Below are 17,818 nucleotides of genomic sequence, written 5' to 3'. Positions count from 1 at the left end.
TGTGAATGACTGCATCCGGGTGGCAGCTCTGAGGGAATTAACCCTATGATGTATTTTCTTGAACTGTCAATGATCTGGATTTACTCTATTAACTAAAGAGACAAAGTAAAAGAAAAAGTCATTGACAAATCACTCTCATATATTTCTTTTATTTGGATTTGAATTATTTGTACACAGATATGTGTTTAAACACTTTTCCATTTGAACAACTAGAACATTTTTAAAGGATAGATTTGTCTCATAATTGTAATAGAATATCCAGTCTTCAGCTCATTTTGAACGAGTCCCCAGTCATCATTGACACAAATTCTGAAAAGGTTAGAATCAGAAAATGTATTATATTTCTTTTTCATTATATATATATATATATATATATATATATATATATATATATATATATATATATATATATATATATATATATATATATTACCTTGTCACCGCATTCCTTTTAAAGATTATCTCTGAATTAACAAGTGTATTTGGACGTTTTTAATATAAAAAACAAACGTAAATAACTACAATCCTTGTCACAGAAAACTATAATATTGTAAACTAAGGATTGAGTGTTTTCGTTATTCAATTTCTTAATACACATTCGTTCCAAGGTCAATCTGAAACACTGAAATATTAACAAACTTTTAACACAAATTTACAAAGTAATGGAATGTTAATATATACATACTTACATACGTAGGTACAGACAGACAGACAGACAGACAGACAGACAGACAGACAGACATTTCTAAAAACATAATGGATTTAACTTTTTTATTTTCAACAAAATACATGTTTTAAAGTGGTTCTGGCCAGTGAAATAAACATTCAAACCTTCATAATTAATGGTTCCATCTCCATCTTTATCTGCCTCCTTCATCATCTGCTCTGCCTCAATCGCATTAAGTGGTTCCCCTGCATTCATCAGGACATATCTGGAAATGAATGTTAAACATGAAAGAAACACTGAAAGAGCATGATGACACAATAATGTTATGACTGAGTAAAAACAAACTGTTGGGCATCATTTCTTTTAAATGTAATTTGTTTTTATTCATCATATGGTTGACAGTTCACTATAATCCAGTGAAAATAAGAGTTGATAAAGAATGCGTCCTCGTTTAGGGAAGGGGAAATGTTTATTCTTACTTGAGCGTGTTCCAGTCGATATACCCTTTGGCCTCTTTGTCAAATACTTTAAAAGCAGCTCTGAGTTCAGCATCCTGGTTCTTGGTTCTCTCGTTGTACAGTGCCATCAGACCCAGGAAGCTGTCACAGTTAAATATCCCTTTACCTGAAGTGTCACAAAAATAATCAGTTTAAACAACATTGGTTTGAGAGTTTGGTGGAAAGACATGTTGATGTAAACATGAATGCATACTACAAATAGAAGAGAAAAACATTGGAGATCATGGGATTTTATGTGCAGCGAAATAAAAAAGAATCAAGTGCAATGTAGCTGTTGCAATTATCGAACCACAATCATCCCACCAAACTGAATGTATACCCAAAATAGAATAAATATAAATGCATTATATCTTTTCTTTCTCCCTTTTAGTTCAGAAAGAGAAGGGAAAATAAGAAACAGGAAAGTTAAGTATTCATACACATGGTTCAGGGAACTTAATTTGACATAAAAGTTAGACCAAAAAAAGTCAACTAAAAAGATTTCCTCCTTGAATTAGCAAGGTGCAATATTTCATAAAGCTGATGTTCAAGTCACGTGATAGTGACTAGAGATTGAGGTGATTGCTGGTGTGTGTGTGTGTGTGTGTGTGTGTGTGTGTGTGTGTGTGTGTGTGTGTGTGTGTGTGTGTGTGTGTGTGTGTGTGTGTGTGTGTGTGAGTGTGTGTGTGTGTGTGTGTGGCGCAACTATGGGATGCACCCACTGTCAAACAAAACCCTAATCACACAGTGAAACACCGACACCTAGTGCTCATTGTGATAACCTGCAGGAAAAATGGAATACTGCGGTATTAGATCATGTTTTTTTATAATGCACTTTGGAAGATGTTACGTTCTTAAAAAGTTTAGTTAAAAAAGTCCTAATTGTAGATTTAAATATGAGTAAAATTCTGATTTGATCGGCTGCAAAGAGTAATTCCAAATAAGTCTTATCAGAACAAGTGGCAAATATCCATTTAATCTTAAACTAATGTTAATGGCCAGGCTATCATTACAGAATCCAATCAAGCATTTTCATGACTTACTTGGTCAGGGTTTAACTTAAGATATGCAAGGCATTTCAAGGTGTTGGTTCGGAAATTGAACCATCTTATAATAAAACACAGTGAAATACACCACCCAATGGTGTCAAAAATAAAGTTGAATCAGCTGCTTTCTGACAAAGTCTAAACAAAATAAATATATGCTTTAAAATATATGGCAGGGCTGTTATACTACATGTTGTCACAGAAGCCGAGTTAAGTCTATAGATATTAGATATTCACCATTTTTGTCCACATCTTTGGCCATCTGACCGAGCTCTTTCTTTGTAGGATTGATCCCCATTAAACTCATCAGCCGCTCCAGCTCCTGTGTCTTCACATCTCCGTTTCCCTCTTCATCAAACATCTCGAAAACCCCTTTGTACTCTGTGATCTGCTCATGTGTTAACTTGCTGGCCTGGAAGGAAAAATAAAGGGAGATGTTTAGGGAGGTCAAGTACTTGATGTTAACAAGATGTGCAGCAGATCTTCTGGAATTAACATTATTAAATAGAACAAACCATTTTTTTTTTGTAGTTAGTTTCTGTGTTATAAGGTTCTTACCATTTTTTCTGGCGGTCCGAAACAAGCTGAGGACAAGCTCTGTGGCAACTATTACTGTAGAATGAAAGGAGGTCCTGGCCTCGTCGTTATGACACTTCTTATGCTCTTTCCCCAGAGTTTTACAGAAGCATGCTTTGTGGCCTTTTATGGATGGACTTGCTAATCACCCATGAGGAATATTTGGTAACTGATCTCAACTAACAAATGGTAAACATCATAGTTATTCTGGAATATAACATTGGAAGATAACTGGTTTGGCGTACTTATAATAAGTTGAAATATGGTGTTTTATTTCAACTCTCAAATTACTTGAGACAAGACTGGAGACAGATCAACGAAGAAAGGAAAAATTTGAAAATGATCAGATACATTCTCTGACCTCAACATCACATGGTCCACTTATGGGAATTGCAATTAGCCCGCTGTTAGCCATTAGCAGGTGTTTTTCGTGCAGCCCCCAGTTACTCTCGTGTAAGCAGACGACCAAATAAGGAGGCATTCAACGACAAGGAGTTATTTCCAAACATTGCAATGGGAACATTAAGAATTTCACATTTGTTAGTCGAGAGGAAGGGCAATGAATCCGGCACATGCAATAAAGTAAGACACATTAAACCTAAATGAAAGCTTGTAACAGACTTTATCAAGGTTGGGATTTACTATTTACATTATTTGAAAGTTAGAAAGTTGATCAATGAAAAAATACAACTGTAAATTTGCCATAGTTTGAGCCACAAAGGAAGTCATGTAAGACAATTACAGAAGCTTTTTATGTGAGTTCCATAGACTGTATAGCCTGTATAAAGTATATGTATGGTTCCAACCCTCATATATGGATGCTTTATACAAAGTGTATGGTCCACTTACACTTATTTTCAATTAGAGTTCTACTTCTTTTCCTCTCACATAGAAAGATAAGTTGAGAGACTTCATGCATAACCTACTATTTGTGTGAGGTAACAGCAGTGCATAGATCATGTATGAACATTTGATATTCCAGACAAAAGAGGGGAGATTTAACTGTGAAAACTTCCTTTAAATAAGCTACACCAGAAAAACTAGTATCAGCAGTTCGTTGGCTTTAGCGTCTATTATGTGTGGCCTATTCTTAATGCACGTACCTGAGAAACACAGTAAACCACACAGGCTACACATTAACACGAGAACACACTATTTCCCAATTAACTATGGCCAGATTATGTTGTTGACCGTGCTATTATTAGCCGGAGCACTGCTGAAATCATTAACGTTACTACCACTTCCTACTTTAAGAGCCAAGTTGGGGCCCGACTAACTGACCCAGCCTTTTTCACTCGTAGTAAAAAAAAACAAAAACAAACGGACACCGTGTCCACTTGGCTTTTATTCCACTCCAATAAACACACACTAGCACATTTGAAGCGCTAAAACATAATTCGAAGTGATTAATAATATCCAACTGTAGGTTTTTTTTTAAAAAAACAATCGAAGGTTCTCTGGCCATCGCTGCTGCAGCGTGGGGTTTCCCAGCGCTGACTGCAGGGTTACCGCGCCCATCTCTCCCCATCTCGTCGTTCGATGGCCGGACGAGAGTGTTACTACGGAAAGGGCAGATGTTAAGCTTGGCAAAAGGGAGACTGTAGGCTGTCTTGTTGAATGAGGTATAGTGACTTTAAAGATTAGCGTTTTTCGTCTGCATGGACTGGGTCTTCGGTACAAGGCTAGTGGGTGTGATTTCTCCCCCCTCCCCTCCCCTCTCCGGTTGGTTGACTGAGGTTGTCAAGCTCCCTAGCCATAGCCTGCGTTCGGGAAGGGCTGCTCCTCGGAAAAACTAACGCTAGCTGGCTAGCTAGTTAGTAAGCTAGCGCTTTGGTGTTCGTCGATGCGTGGAGGTATACGCCGTCTCGCTTTCCAGTCAATGCCAAAACGCAAAATCAAACGCAAATTGAATCAGGTAAGGTGAAATAAATCAACGGACAACGCGTCTTCCGCACCTTCCACAGTAAAATGTTAATACCATAAGCTAATGAATTGTGGAGGAATTGGAACTGTCCGGGGGTGGGGTAGCGTTAGCGATAGCTCGCTTTCCTAGCCATTTGGTTAGCAACGGTTAGCTAACGTTAAGTTGGCGATTTTATCGTGAGCAAAGTGGGTAAGGTACACGAGTGTCTGTAACGGTGTATTCTGGTGCTAAGTATTTGCGGTGGACGGCGGGTTGTCACAAAAATGGAATTTCACACAACTGCCTTATCCATCCAGTCAAATTGAGTTAGGTTAACTACTGTTAATGTTAGCGAAAGCTGCTGGCTGGCATTGAAGTAACGTTAACGTTGACCAGTGAGGCTTGATGTCGGCGATGGCCCTGCGGAGGTGCTCGTGGCCTAAAATACAGCAATTAAAAGTACTGGGTAGTTAATAGCCGAAAGGAATCGTGGACAACTGTAAGTGATCAGGCTTCGTAGTTGGCAGCGGGTTGCTTTGTAACGTTTCTCGAAATGTTACATTTGAAGATGTTGCTGTCAGTTGATGACACACTGGGTTGGGCTGGAACAATAAACGTCCCGTAAACAAATTAACAACAAATATTGCTTATTGGCAATAGACGAGCAGCCGGCATCGCCGATTAACGGGGAAATTGCACTGTTTATATACACATCAGCTACTTGTTATTACCGTGCGTTGTATTGTAGCCGCGTTAACACCCTATTTTTTTAAACCCGAAGTAATAAGTTAGCATATTGCTGCCTTCCTGCAACGGAACGGCCGCGCCGGCGCCTTTGACTCTGGTTAGAATTGTTGGTTATTTATGACGAGTTAGCTAATTAGTAGTTATGCAGCTATGGACGATAGATGGTCATCTAACTTCTTTATGATAAATCGCCGGCATCTGTCGTTGCATTTGTTGCTTACTGATGTCAAACAGGCCATCGCCGTCCGACCTTGCAGTTTTTACAGGCTCAGGTCCACTTAAGGTTGGAGAATCAAATAAATATACTGATGCGTCGTAATCAAATTAACTGCGCTGTCGGGTTTAACGAGATTATTAGTATGTAAGTAAGTGGATTTCTGGAGGACACGTAACCACCGTTTGTCGCTTTACCCGCTATGTTGGCTCAGTAGCTAACTACATAGCACTCCGTGTAATTGCGGAAGAGCAGCTGAGTCTACCTTTAAGTGGCTGTGGGTACGGTTTTTTTGCATTAGATGCTACGAGCTTTAATTTGTAATACAATTCAGGAAACTTTATGTCGATTTCGCTCGTCTTCAAGACATTGTTAAATCACAAGCGATATTGTTGCTAATATAAAGAGACAGTGCATCGCTTTCTTCGGTACTAGCTCTGCCCTGCCTGCAGGCCTACACTGCCAAGCCTGCCTGCTAGCAAGCTAACTAGCGGACAGCAGTCTGCAAGATGGCGTTTAGCTGCATCTTCTCAGATTTCCATCAGTGCAAGTCATATTATCATTACACTGTGGATCGTTCGGTGATTGTATATGTCTGATTAGTCGTAGTCAGATACTAATAGTCTAATACTCATTATATTGTCACATTATAGTGTTGAATTGCAACTTATTTTCCCCTGAAATATGTGTAGAGCCTCTGTAGCCCAGCCCTCTATATGAGAGTAACAAACGGACTGAGACAGCTATCCAGCAGCTATTCAAATACAATGCAAACTAGTCGACTGTTGTAGGCAAATCACAGTACTGCACACAGTGACTAAGTCAACTATCAGTATAGCACATTAAACCGGTGCACAGACTTGCACAGACATTTAGAAAATATACTCGTTAGGTATGTTGATTGCTTTGTGTTTTTATATTATATTATATCTACAGCACCCTAACATGTTCTCTTTACATTACTTTTAAGTGTGCCACTGGCAATTGTATTTGCAATTTGCAAATTAATTTTATATATATATATACACACACACACATATACACACACACACAGCCCGCCTACTTGAAAAAGCAATGTTGTGTTAGTTTATTAAAGCAAGAGTGGTACTTATTGTAGAGTAGCTGGTCACACTGGACAGCTGAAAGAGAGGGACTGAACGTGGTTTGTGATTTCACTGGTAGTGTGAAAATCCAGGCACTTGCTTTAAGCATGTTGTGTGTAAAAGAATTAAGATTAAACTCATCCTTTTATGATTGGGAAAGCATATTTCTCATGCCTGGGCTGGCTTTGCCAGCTGTTTATGTTAGTGGACATGGATAGGATTATAGACTCATTGACGGAGGATTTTAGCTTTTCGGATTATGTTGTTGCTCAGTGATATTGCTGGTTATAGCTTTTTCTATGATCCAGCTTTAGACCAGCGAAACATTGCATTATCGTCGTATAACAGTACAGATAAGTGGACTTGTCCTTTGAGAACAGATATAAACTACTGTAGAGAAATACATAAAATAAAAAATTTAGACTGGAAATGTAAGAGACACCTTTTGAAAGTAGCAGGCACAGACTGCCCTTAAAGGGGAAATTCGGTGTAAAATGGATTTTGGATTTGCTTAGCATGATAACGAGTTTGAACGTCCATTGGGGAGCAAAAAAAAACCACTAATCCGATGCATTCTAAACTAGCCTGTTTTAGCCAATCCTTGTGACCAACACAAATCTTGCGTGTTGTTGACGGAAGTAGGACCCATTCAAATGGCATCTCGACTTAGAATTCTTCGTCATATTCAGTATCTGTTTACTCTGCCATCTCTATAAACTCCAGCTTGCATCAGCTTTCGTCTTCTTTCCCTCTGTGTTCACGTGTACACTCCTACTTCTGTCAACAACATGCGTTCGTCAATCGACTTGTAGGGACTTAATTTAAACAACTCAAGGTATTGTCTGTATAAACAGTCCTTTTTAAACTCTCTGCACATTTACAAAGTTGTCAATGCCTCGATTTATATGTTAGGACCCTCATTATACTACCAAAGAAGTGTCGAGCTACTTTGAGCCTCGTAAATGGTTTAAAATGAGCGATTTCTTATTACCATGAGAGATGCCCCTATTGCTACCACTGTTGGCATTTCGGAAGGATCGGCTAAAACAGGCTAGTTTAGAATGCATCCGATTAGTGGGTTTTTTTCCCCTGCCCAATGAACGTTCAAACTCTATATCATGCTAAGCATTATCCAAAATCCATTTAAAACCGGATTTCCCCTTTAAGGGACCTGAGAACAGAGAGTGAGCTGCAACTCCAAGCTGTTTGCCACTGCTCATTGTTTATCATGCAGTCAGCTGACCCTGATCAGGCGCTTGGAAAGGAGAAGTGATGAGGGAGAGGAACTCCTTAACTGTAAGCATCCACTGAGGTCAATGGGAAATAATATTTCTGAATGTGGAATATTTAGAACTTGGGCCTATAAAATCCCTCAAGTCTATGACACTTTTGTATTGGCCATAGCAGTTTAATATACAGTCAAATGAATGGCATCGTATTTGATCAAACAAAGTGTGAGTTTAATAGTTTCCTAAATCTAAATTAAATTAATAACGCTCAAGGATTTCACAAATTACTAGTGAGAGATTTACCTTAAAAGCCTTTAATTTGATTATTAGAAATGCATTTGAAAGCTAAATTTAGAGTTGAATAAAAAATGTCATCGTCTGTTGTTGGGTAATTACATGTTCATACATTCATTATACTGTAGGGACAGAAAAATACAAATCTGCATCACTGATTCAACTCTAATTTTCTCATCAAAATGTTTATTAATTGTAGAGAAGTTGAAAATATTGTTTTCAAATATCAGTTATATTTTCAGGTTCTCTCTGTAAGGAGAGATTGGCATTCTGCTGTCACTTGATAATACTGCACAATGACATTCCATGACAGGTTTAATTGTAGATTAATGAGTGTAAGAGGATAACCTGTGTTAAAAAGGTCAACCAATCAGGGAACCTAAAGGATAACGGTCAGGTAGAGAAGATTTTCACTCTTGTCTTGGAACCTCCAGTGACATAGACCTCCTGACTGAAATATACCAGGTAAGGTAACTGGGAAGACAAATTAGGTCCAACTGGACAATTTGGTGCATTGGTATTTGCAATCTGTGATAAATCTGAATTAGATAATAGGCTTCTTTTATCAAAGTTTATTAGGTATATTAATTATACTTTTTCAACATAATAATATAGCAATATTGCAAAGCTGCTTCACTTATGCAAACATCTGTTATATTGTTTTTGTTAAGATATAAGGGGTCTTGTACAGACTAGTTTTTATAAGTGATGAGTCAGCGTGTATTTACAGAATAGTAAATGTGGATTCAGGGTTGTTATATTCCAATGTCATGCAAATTATCTCCAGAAAGGTCATTTTTAAAATTAACTGAACTGTGTTCTTACTTAATCTGTACAAAATCCCAATTGATATTACAAAAAGTGTGTACTCTATTTTTGTGTATGCCATTATCTGGGTGTAGACATAATCAATGCATCTGATTAAGTTCTACAAACAAACAAAAAAATAAAATTTTAAACACACAAATTCGCACATTAACATTTTTTGTTGTTGTTTAATAGATAATATATTCATTAAGCCGTTCCCAACTGTTTGTGGTCACGTTTTTGCATTGTGCGTCATTTGCAAAACTAAATACGGTTTCCGTGTTTCATAAATATATAATATCGCAATCCATGTAAAATGAGTCGGTGTTCAGACAGGTCAAAATATTTCTGGAGAATTTGCGGTCCTTGTTTTGGCTTCCCTATAAATGAGTGTAATTGCAATAATGTATTACTTTGCTTTGATAATGGATCCTTGATGTAGCACAAGATATTATGATGTTTGGAAAATGCCTTTTATTCTTTAAAATGTATTCTATTAGATGGACATTGAGACAGCCTTGAGGCTCTGTCTGTATTAATGTAAGTGGCTTATTGATCACTTGGTTAAAATTATATCACAGGGATTGAGGTCAACAGGATAATGAATGCTTTTTGGATCATTGGAAAGTCATGACTTGACAGGATTTGTCTGCCAACCTAAATTATGTGTCTGGATTATGTTGGCGACATTGAGGTATGAAAGTAAGGTTGAACAGTAACCTGGGTGTTAAAAATATTAGGTACTAGTAGGCTAACCATTTGATTGCTTTAAATTTAATTCAAGTGACCATGCACTGACTGAAGCTCTCCTGAATCGTTACAATTACCATCTGCTGTTAAGAGATTAAGTTTTGTCCGACACACTTTGCTCATGGTTGAAAATATCACCTGAATTTAAAATGCTGAAAATTTGGACGCTACGTTTGCTCACTTGGTAGAGTGAGCGCTCTGTGTCCTGAGCCTGCGTCCGAATCATGACCCTTTACTGCATGACGTCTCCTTTATCTCCCCCTTTCCTGTCCATCTTCGATTGTTCTATATAATAAAGGCAATAACGCCCCAAAGAATACAATTTGTATGTCTGACAATTTATGCAAATTAACAAAGTGCTTCCCTCTCTTCTTTTTCTAGATCAACAAGTGCCCCGGTAGCTGGAGTAAGGTAATTGAAAAAGCAGAATAAAATGAGTGAACTGGACCAGTTACGCCAAGAGGCAGAGCAGCTCAAAAATCAGATCAGAGTAAGTGGCAGTTTTTTTTTTTTAACACCTTTTTATATGCCATACCATCAATTATCGGTAAAATATCATTAACAAGTTGAGTAAACATGTATAACAGATGTATGTGAGAAATCTTGCCCTAAGGATTTGTGTTTTTCTTCTATTCAGGATGCCAGGAAAGCATGCGCAGATGCCACACTATCACAGGTAACATTTAACATTATGGACTTTGTCTCAGCTAAAAAGCATCTGGTCTTAAATTAACTATGAGTATGTCATGTTTTGCAGATCACAGCCAACATTGACCCCGTTGGCCGTATCCAGATGCGTACAAGACGAACGCTGCGGGGTCATTTGGCTAAAATCTATGCCATGCATTGGGGAACAGATTCCAGGTAAAGGGAGACTTTGTTTACATATTTGTGTTCTGTTTTGGCTGCTCAAATGTTGAACAAAGTTCAAAAGAGTATGTCTAAATGTATGAGTTGTACCACTGACTTGAATAATTACGTTGCAGTCCTTTTTTCCTTTGCGTTTGGCTTATAATTCTAGATAAAATAAGACTGGTAAGAGTGTTATGGTGTTAATATCACTGTTGTCATTTTTAGGCTCTTGGTCAGTGCCTCTCAAGATGGCAAACTCATTATTTGGGACAGCTATACCACAAATAAGGTATGTCACACTTTTTGACTGGGATTAATAAAGTAATTGTTCAATATGACAATGTATTTATAGTAATTTAAATGCAAAGTAATATCTGCAGCAGTTTAGACCTGCAAATGAAGGCATGTTAGAGTAATAACTGCTGCATTTTAAAAACTTGAGCTGAAAAAGCAGATGCAGATGAATGATATTGGACTCATTTCTGGTACTTCACATAAATGACTATATATCTTTGTTAAGCCTTTTCATATAGTTTCCCTCCACACTATTTTTGCAACATGAACCTTTTATTATAGGGTGTCAAAAGTCACCTTATGAGAACTTTTTTCAAAAAAGGTTGCTCTCCAAAATGAAAACGTATTTTTAAGTTACCAGCTACTGTAAAAATACTGTAAAATTGACTTGTGAATTAAAGTGTGTATGTCTGTGTGTCACATTTGTTGTAGGTTCATGCCATCCCACTCCGATCTTCCTGGGTCATGACTTGCGCATATGCACCTTCAGGAAATTACGTGGCCTGTGGTGGCTTAGACAACATCTGCTCCATTTACAACCTAAAAACACGCGAGGGAAATGTACGTGTGAGCCGTGAGCTCGCTGGACATACAGGTACATGATCTACTTTTCTCGTTATTTTTTCACTGCTCCTGCAATATCTGACATGAAATTCCACAATAACAACTCCTCTGTTGGTTCTTTGAATATCAGGATACCTGTCCTGTTGTCGCTTCCTTGATGACAACCAGATTGTTACAAGCTCTGGAGATACCACTTGGTAAGTAAAAGGATTGCCTATATCGAGTTGTTATATGTTGTTGCTATGAAGTCAAAAGTTTTGTACAAAAGCTGTTGAAACAGAGTATCATAAAGGCATAACATGCAAGGATTTCCTTGAAAAGAAAAAATCTCTCTCTAAATCATTACTTATGACCCACTTTGACTGTGTGGCGGTGTCTGTATCTACAGAGACCCTGTCTTCTGCCTCTATTCTCTCTGGTGGTGTAACCTCCAGCCAATAACGGCCCACAGTGTGCAGCCCGTTCAGGTTGTCAAACGTTACCACATTGTCAAACCCTTCTGTGTCAAATACCAGGGCACAAGCCCCCCTTTTTACCTCTATCTGATACAAAGCGGACATATTTGATGGATGAGAACGGGTTGTTACATTGCACATAGCTCCTATCTCCTATGTGGTGTGCAGAGTAGCTGTGTGTCTGTTTACCGAGGTACACAAACCAGCAGAGGGCAGGGTGTAGCGTGTACTTTGACTGTTTTCGTTAAAAATCTGGCAACACGGCACCTTCCTGCAGAGTTGTATGGAGATGTACGTTTATTTGTGCTTTGAAATGCAACCGCAGTTACATTTTTTTTTTACTGTTCTTATTAAGGCAGCTCTACACTGTATAACTCACTTGGCCATCATTACTCACTCTCTTGGTCTCTCTCCCTCCCTCCCTCTCTCATTGAGCAGAGGAAGTGGCCAGATTTTAAAGCCATATTTAGAAACACCAACTGACATATATATATCTTTTTTTTAACAGTGCACTTTGGGACATTGAGACTGGCCAGCAGACAACCACTTTTGCTGGACACACAGGTGATGTCATGAGCCTGTCATTGGCCCCTGACTCACGATTATTCGTCTCTGGTGCTTGTGATGCCTCTGCTAAACTTTGGGATGTTCGAGAGGGCATGTGCAGACAGACATTCACTGGCCATGAGTCTGACATCAATGCCATCTGTGTAAGTAATTTAAAAAAAAAAATCTGTACTGCATAGGATGTGTTCATTTTTGTGCTGGTTCTTCTTTTGTCTATTCCTGTATTTTGCATTAATGATTAATGAATCTCTTTTGTTGTTTTTAGTTTTTCCCTAATGGCAATGCTTTTGCCACGGGCTCTGATGATGCCACCTGCAGGCTGTTTGATCTGCGTGCTGATCAGGAATTAATGATCTACTCTCATGACAATATCATATGTGGCATCACCTCCGTTGCATTCTCAAAGAGTGGCCGTCTTCTTCTGGCGGGATATGATGACTTCAACTGTAACGTGTGGGACACACTAAAAGCTGACCGTGCTGGTAACTAATAAAAGCATGATCTCAAGGAATATTTTTGCAAAAATGCTATTTTATAAAATAATAATTACCAAAACAAAGTGATAAAAAAACTAAATAACAATTGTTGTACTTGTCTAGGTGTGTTGGCAGGACATGACAACCGCGTTAGCTGCCTGGGAGTTACCGATGATGGCATGGCAGTTGCAACGGGATCCTGGGACAGTTTTCTGAAGATCTGGAATTGAAGCCTGAAGGTTCTTTTTTTTTTTATTATTATTATTATTTTTACTATTATTGTTTCAGATTTTCTTACATTTGTACCTAAGGTTATTCTATTCCTAGTAAAGTACAAGTCCTAAACCTGTAATTGCACATTTGTTGAAGCCTCATCTTTTGCTTGGCTGGAGTGGAAGCTCATGTGCTCTTGTGCTACTTTTGTCCCCTTTGAGGTTTAAGAGCTTTGTTGGCTCAATGAAATGTCTTTCTTTTTCTTAGTCTTTTGCTGGGCTGCCTAGTTCAGACACCTGTTGGCTTTAATGCATCTTGGCATTCTCTTCTGACATGACTGCATCTATTACAGTACTCAATTAGTGTGCCTCAAAAAGGCTCGCAGTAATATCAAACACAATCTTGCAACTCATCCATTGGTCTATCATAAACAATTGGTCTGACAATGATTTAGCCTCTGAGGTTAAGGGTCAATATTTTGGGGGTCCAGCGTAGCAAGCAGATATCCGGAAAACTGATATCCGGGCCAAGACTTCCTCTTCCGTGCACCGGTCATTGTTTACAGTAGGATTTGCAATTTGAAACGCGAGAATGGAGTTAAGAGATGACATCTACAACCAGATTGTTTCACAAATAGGCAGTTTACACCCAGTTAATAGTTTTAACTAATAAAAATCTAAATTAAATTGCATTTTTCCCTTGCATCGCATAGGAATGGGTAGTAACAAGTTACTTTTAGGCTAGTCCCTTACATGACTGCAGTATCTTTGTTTTGTTTGAGTAAATTGTCAGTAGTTTAAGGAGTCGACACTGTAACACATTAACATTCTTTATAATTACTTTTTGACATGGTCAATTAGGCACATTATTTGCTGATGTATTTGCAAAATAATAATATAAAAGACAACAAGCAAAAATAGTTTTTTAAGAGTCTTGCAAAAGATTGCAATAGTAATGTAATATTTTGTACTCAGACATGAGATAAAAACTGGGAATGTTTCTGTCCTGTAAAAATATCTACACAATTAAGAGATGCCGACTTATCGTTCCATCACAAATAAATACAGGTTACTCAACCCCAAGCAGAATGGCTCGGCTCAAATTAAGCGACAATGATTTATGTGCGTGTTGTCACAAAGAAGTTGGGGCAAAGAAGCTGTGCGACAGTGACATGATTAAGCATCTATGGGGGAAAAACAATCTTATCTTTTATAAATCAACTGTTCCCTGACTAAAACCCAATCCTATGCTTGTTGGCTATTATCTCCAAAAAACTGCAGACACATAATTTCAGTAAGCTGTCCCACTAGGTTTACATGTTGACGAGTTATCGTGAGACAAATAGTGGACCATAGCATGATTGTGCAGTACAGACTTTTTAAAGTTTTTTTTATATCACAACTCAAGTATTTTTTTCACTAAATACTTTTGTTTTCTTACTCAAGTAGTTATTTTGATTACTACTTTTACTAAGGTGCTTTTTTTTTTGCAAAGTAACAGTACTTTAACTTGAGTGGAGTTTTTAACTACTCAACCCACCTCTTGCTCTCCACTCGGACTGTTTACCTTGAACCAAAGGCCCCGACGTCCAAAAGAAAACCAGAACGCTTCCAATACAAGCACCTTTCCCATTACCTACAGATTCTACATTCACATGCAGATATTTGTTTAAATAGCTCATATCCAACATAACACAGATAAGTGAAGAATTGTTGCTGTTGAGGCGTTTCTGCCAAAAGAACTGTAGAAAGGAATATTTCACTGTAAAATACACCACCGTGAAATTTTAACAATGAAATCAGATTAAAATTACATTTTCATATATCTACAAAAAACATTTAAGATCTTTGCTAATTAGTTCATAAAATTGTAGGTTAAATTGGCTAAATTGTAAATCTAATTGGAAAGGTTAAATTCACAATTTTTAATTTTTCTTTTGTTTCCCAGATGTTCTTTTAACTCCAAAGTTGACTGGAAGACCATTACAACTTCAGAATGTTCACAGCATCTTCTTCAACACTGTTTAAACTGACTTGGACACCACAAAAACGAAGGGAAACCAATGCCTTTCCTACACAAAGAAGAGCACAATTGTTTATCACCTAGTTAAGAAAGGATCTCCTGTGGTATCAAATCAGAAACTTGTGCATTCCTTCTTGGACCATTTTATGTTACCTTGAAAGAGAAAACAACACTATCATCCCATGCAAATGTGTGCGTCTTGAAAGCAAATGTTGGAGTGTAATTGTACAAATTATTTAACTTTTTTTTTTCTTTTTTTTCCCTTTTTTAAGAATTCTATTCTGATGGTTTGTTATTCTTGATGGCTTTCTTTTTGTCATATTTCTTTAGTGGTTTTAGATATGTTTGAATTACAGCTTGTCTTTCTAATCCAGTTAAATCATTTAAGACAGATGAGAGAAAACATGCAAGTAAAAGCTTGGATCATATTACACGAGCAGCTTTCAAAATGTCCATGATGTATTTATATACTAGCTGTTTTTTCTTTTCATCACAGCCTTTTGCACATGAAGAAGCTTTGCCTCTCAACTAATACTATGTTAACTAACCAAGCACATGCTATAAGTTATGAATGCTCATTCCAGTACAAAAGGAGTTATTACGAGTAACTTATCCAGTTAACCCCCTTAATTCTTGTACATGCCTTTTGACTTTGGGTGGGAAGGGGTTGGGTTGCGAGGTAGGTGCTGAGATAATTGGGGCATGGCTGGATTTTATTATATTGATGGGGGGGAGGGGGGGATTGTGTTTAGTATCCACTTTGAGTGAAACACCTCACCTGACTAAATAGACACTTCCTTTGCTTGGGACTGCAGTTGCAACTCTGTGAATGAAATGTACAAATCAATGTCTGAAAATAATGGTCTGATGTTTTAAGTTAAGACATTTAATTTTGTCTGCCATGAGTTAATTTAGATGTGCATGCTGTAGACTTGCTTTCAATGGTGCAAAATCTTTTTTTTTTTTTTTTTTTCCTGAAAGGAGAGTAACCTATTGATCGAACTAAATAGAAGCCAATTTCTTTTCGGCTCAAATTCTACATACAACATGTACTAAAACTGGTAACGCTATGCACGTGATGTGAGCAAGAATGGATAATGCATACTTAGTGTAAATTATGCTTACCAGTTCTATTGATGCCAATTTTTATAATTATAACAATCATTGTAAGAATTCTATCTTTAACAAGTCTTTTTTTCTCTCCAAATCTTCACACTCAGTGGAACAAAAACGTCCTCATATACTGTCCATACTAAAACTTTTGTAAAAAAAATTTTTTCTTGGTCTTAAATTGAAAATCAGAGCATCTGAATGACAACATTTCACTGAATACAGAAGCACTTTTGTTAAAGTTGTGACATATTTTCACTTTTCTTTTTTTTCTGCAATGATGTACAATAAATGTGATGTATTCGTGTGTGGCCACAAGTGAAAATGCAATTCAACTGAGATGGATTCCCTTTTCTCGTTTCATTAATATTATAGAGCTCTGCACCCTTATGTACCTTTTCACTTTTTGTATTTCATTTCAGTCTGTTGGTGTTACACGGTGAGCTGGATGCAAGATAGATACTGTACTAAATTGTACTGTTATTGATTGAAAAATGTAATAAAAAGCTGTTTGAGATCTCTTTTTGTTGAGTTGAATCTAAAAGCTGCACTGGATGTTTCATGTGTACATATTTCATGAATATTAATGTCATTTATTTAGATTTTAATTTTCTCTGCTTTCTGACCAGAAACGGAATCAATTATATAAAAATATGAATTTGAATTTGCCATAATCAGGACTCAAATATCCAGCGTCTGAGGTCAACATACAGTTGAATTTATACTTTATTGTGGGAGGGATTTACTTAAATGTAGGGTTTATTTCAGGTATGTTAAACTACATGTATCTAGTAAATTATAAGTCCTAACAACTGCACAAAACTGCATAATCAATGCAAAATTCATAAAAACATGATAGAATAGTATGCCATAAAAATGTCATGGCAATTATTAATAGTAAAGTATGGAGAAATAATGTCATAGAAATATTGCAGGTATATTTTGTCATAGAAATGTGATAAAACTATTGTTGTATGCCAGAAAAGTGAGAAGACAAGATAAACTCAATCGATCCCACTGTGGAAATTTACCAAAAGAAAAAAAAATCATATAAGAGGTATTAAAATATAGTATGTTACCAAATGGCAATACCATTAAAATATAATGTAATAAAGTAATAGTATAGCATGTCAAAAAGTGTATAGTACGTCGAAAAATTAATAACTCATAGTATAGCATGTTGAAAAAAAAGAATATTATGGCATGTCGAAAAGATACAAAAGTTATAATACAGTAGGTCGGGAAAAATCTGTGTAAGTACATAATAGTTGTCAAAAAAAGTAATAAATAGGCCATATATGTCAAAAAGTTATAAAAATGCATAGTATCTGCCGAAAAAAAGTTATAGTATGTCAAAAAAGTAATAGCATGTCGAAAAAACTCATACTAAAGTATGTTGAAAAGGTCATAGTATAGCATTTTGAGAAAAAAG

At 37.0% G+C, this 17,818-nt stretch overlaps 2 protein-coding genes across 4 annotated transcripts; one reads left to right on the top strand and one right to left on the bottom strand.

The window, feature by feature from the left end:
• Window positions 1-191: 191 nt before the first annotated feature.
• Window positions 192-10,059, bottom strand: LOC311027399 (calglandulin-like; the record flags this gene model as incomplete). The annotated part of the gene is made up of 5 exons (XM_084031415.1): window positions 192-309; window positions 832-932; window positions 1,147-1,291; window positions 2,448-2,622; window positions 10,015-10,059. The coding sequence occupies 5 exons, from the start codon at window positions 10,057-10,059 to the stop codon at window positions 266-268; spliced, it is 510 nt and encodes a 169-aa protein (XP_083887541.1). The 3' UTR covers window positions 192-265.
• gnb1b (guanine nucleotide binding protein (G protein), beta polypeptide 1b) lies at window positions 4,255-16,903 on the top strand. Of its 3 annotated transcripts, none has more exons than XM_084039227.1 (11): window positions 4,255-4,408; window positions 10,215-10,323; window positions 10,471-10,509; window positions 10,591-10,697; window positions 10,911-10,974; window positions 11,412-11,574; window positions 11,674-11,740; window positions 12,507-12,708; window positions 12,831-13,047; window positions 13,165-13,280; window positions 15,202-16,903. In XM_084039227.1, exons 2-10 carry the CDS (start codon window positions 10,267-10,269, stop codon window positions 13,269-13,271), a joined length of 1,023 nt encoding a protein of 340 aa, XP_083895353.1. In that variant the 5' UTR covers window positions 4,255-4,408; window positions 10,215-10,266; the 3' UTR covers window positions 13,272-13,280; window positions 15,202-16,903. The 3 variants fall into 3 exon arrangements, with proteins under 3 accessions (XP_083895353.1, XP_083895352.1, XP_083895354.1); XM_084039226.1 differs by lacking the exon at window positions 4,255-4,408 and adding an exon at window positions 4,425-4,701; XM_084039228.1 differs by lacking the exon at window positions 4,255-4,408 and adding an exon at window positions 8,721-8,741.
• Window positions 16,904-17,818: the final 915 nt, after the last annotated feature.

The sequence above is a fragment of the Eutrigla gurnardus genome (assembly GCF_963514095.1).
Source record: "Eutrigla gurnardus genome assembly, chromosome: 2".
Lineage (NCBI taxonomy): Eukaryota > Metazoa > Chordata > Actinopteri > Perciformes > Triglidae > Eutrigla > Eutrigla gurnardus.
This window is presented reverse-complemented; position numbering and strand designations above follow the sequence as displayed.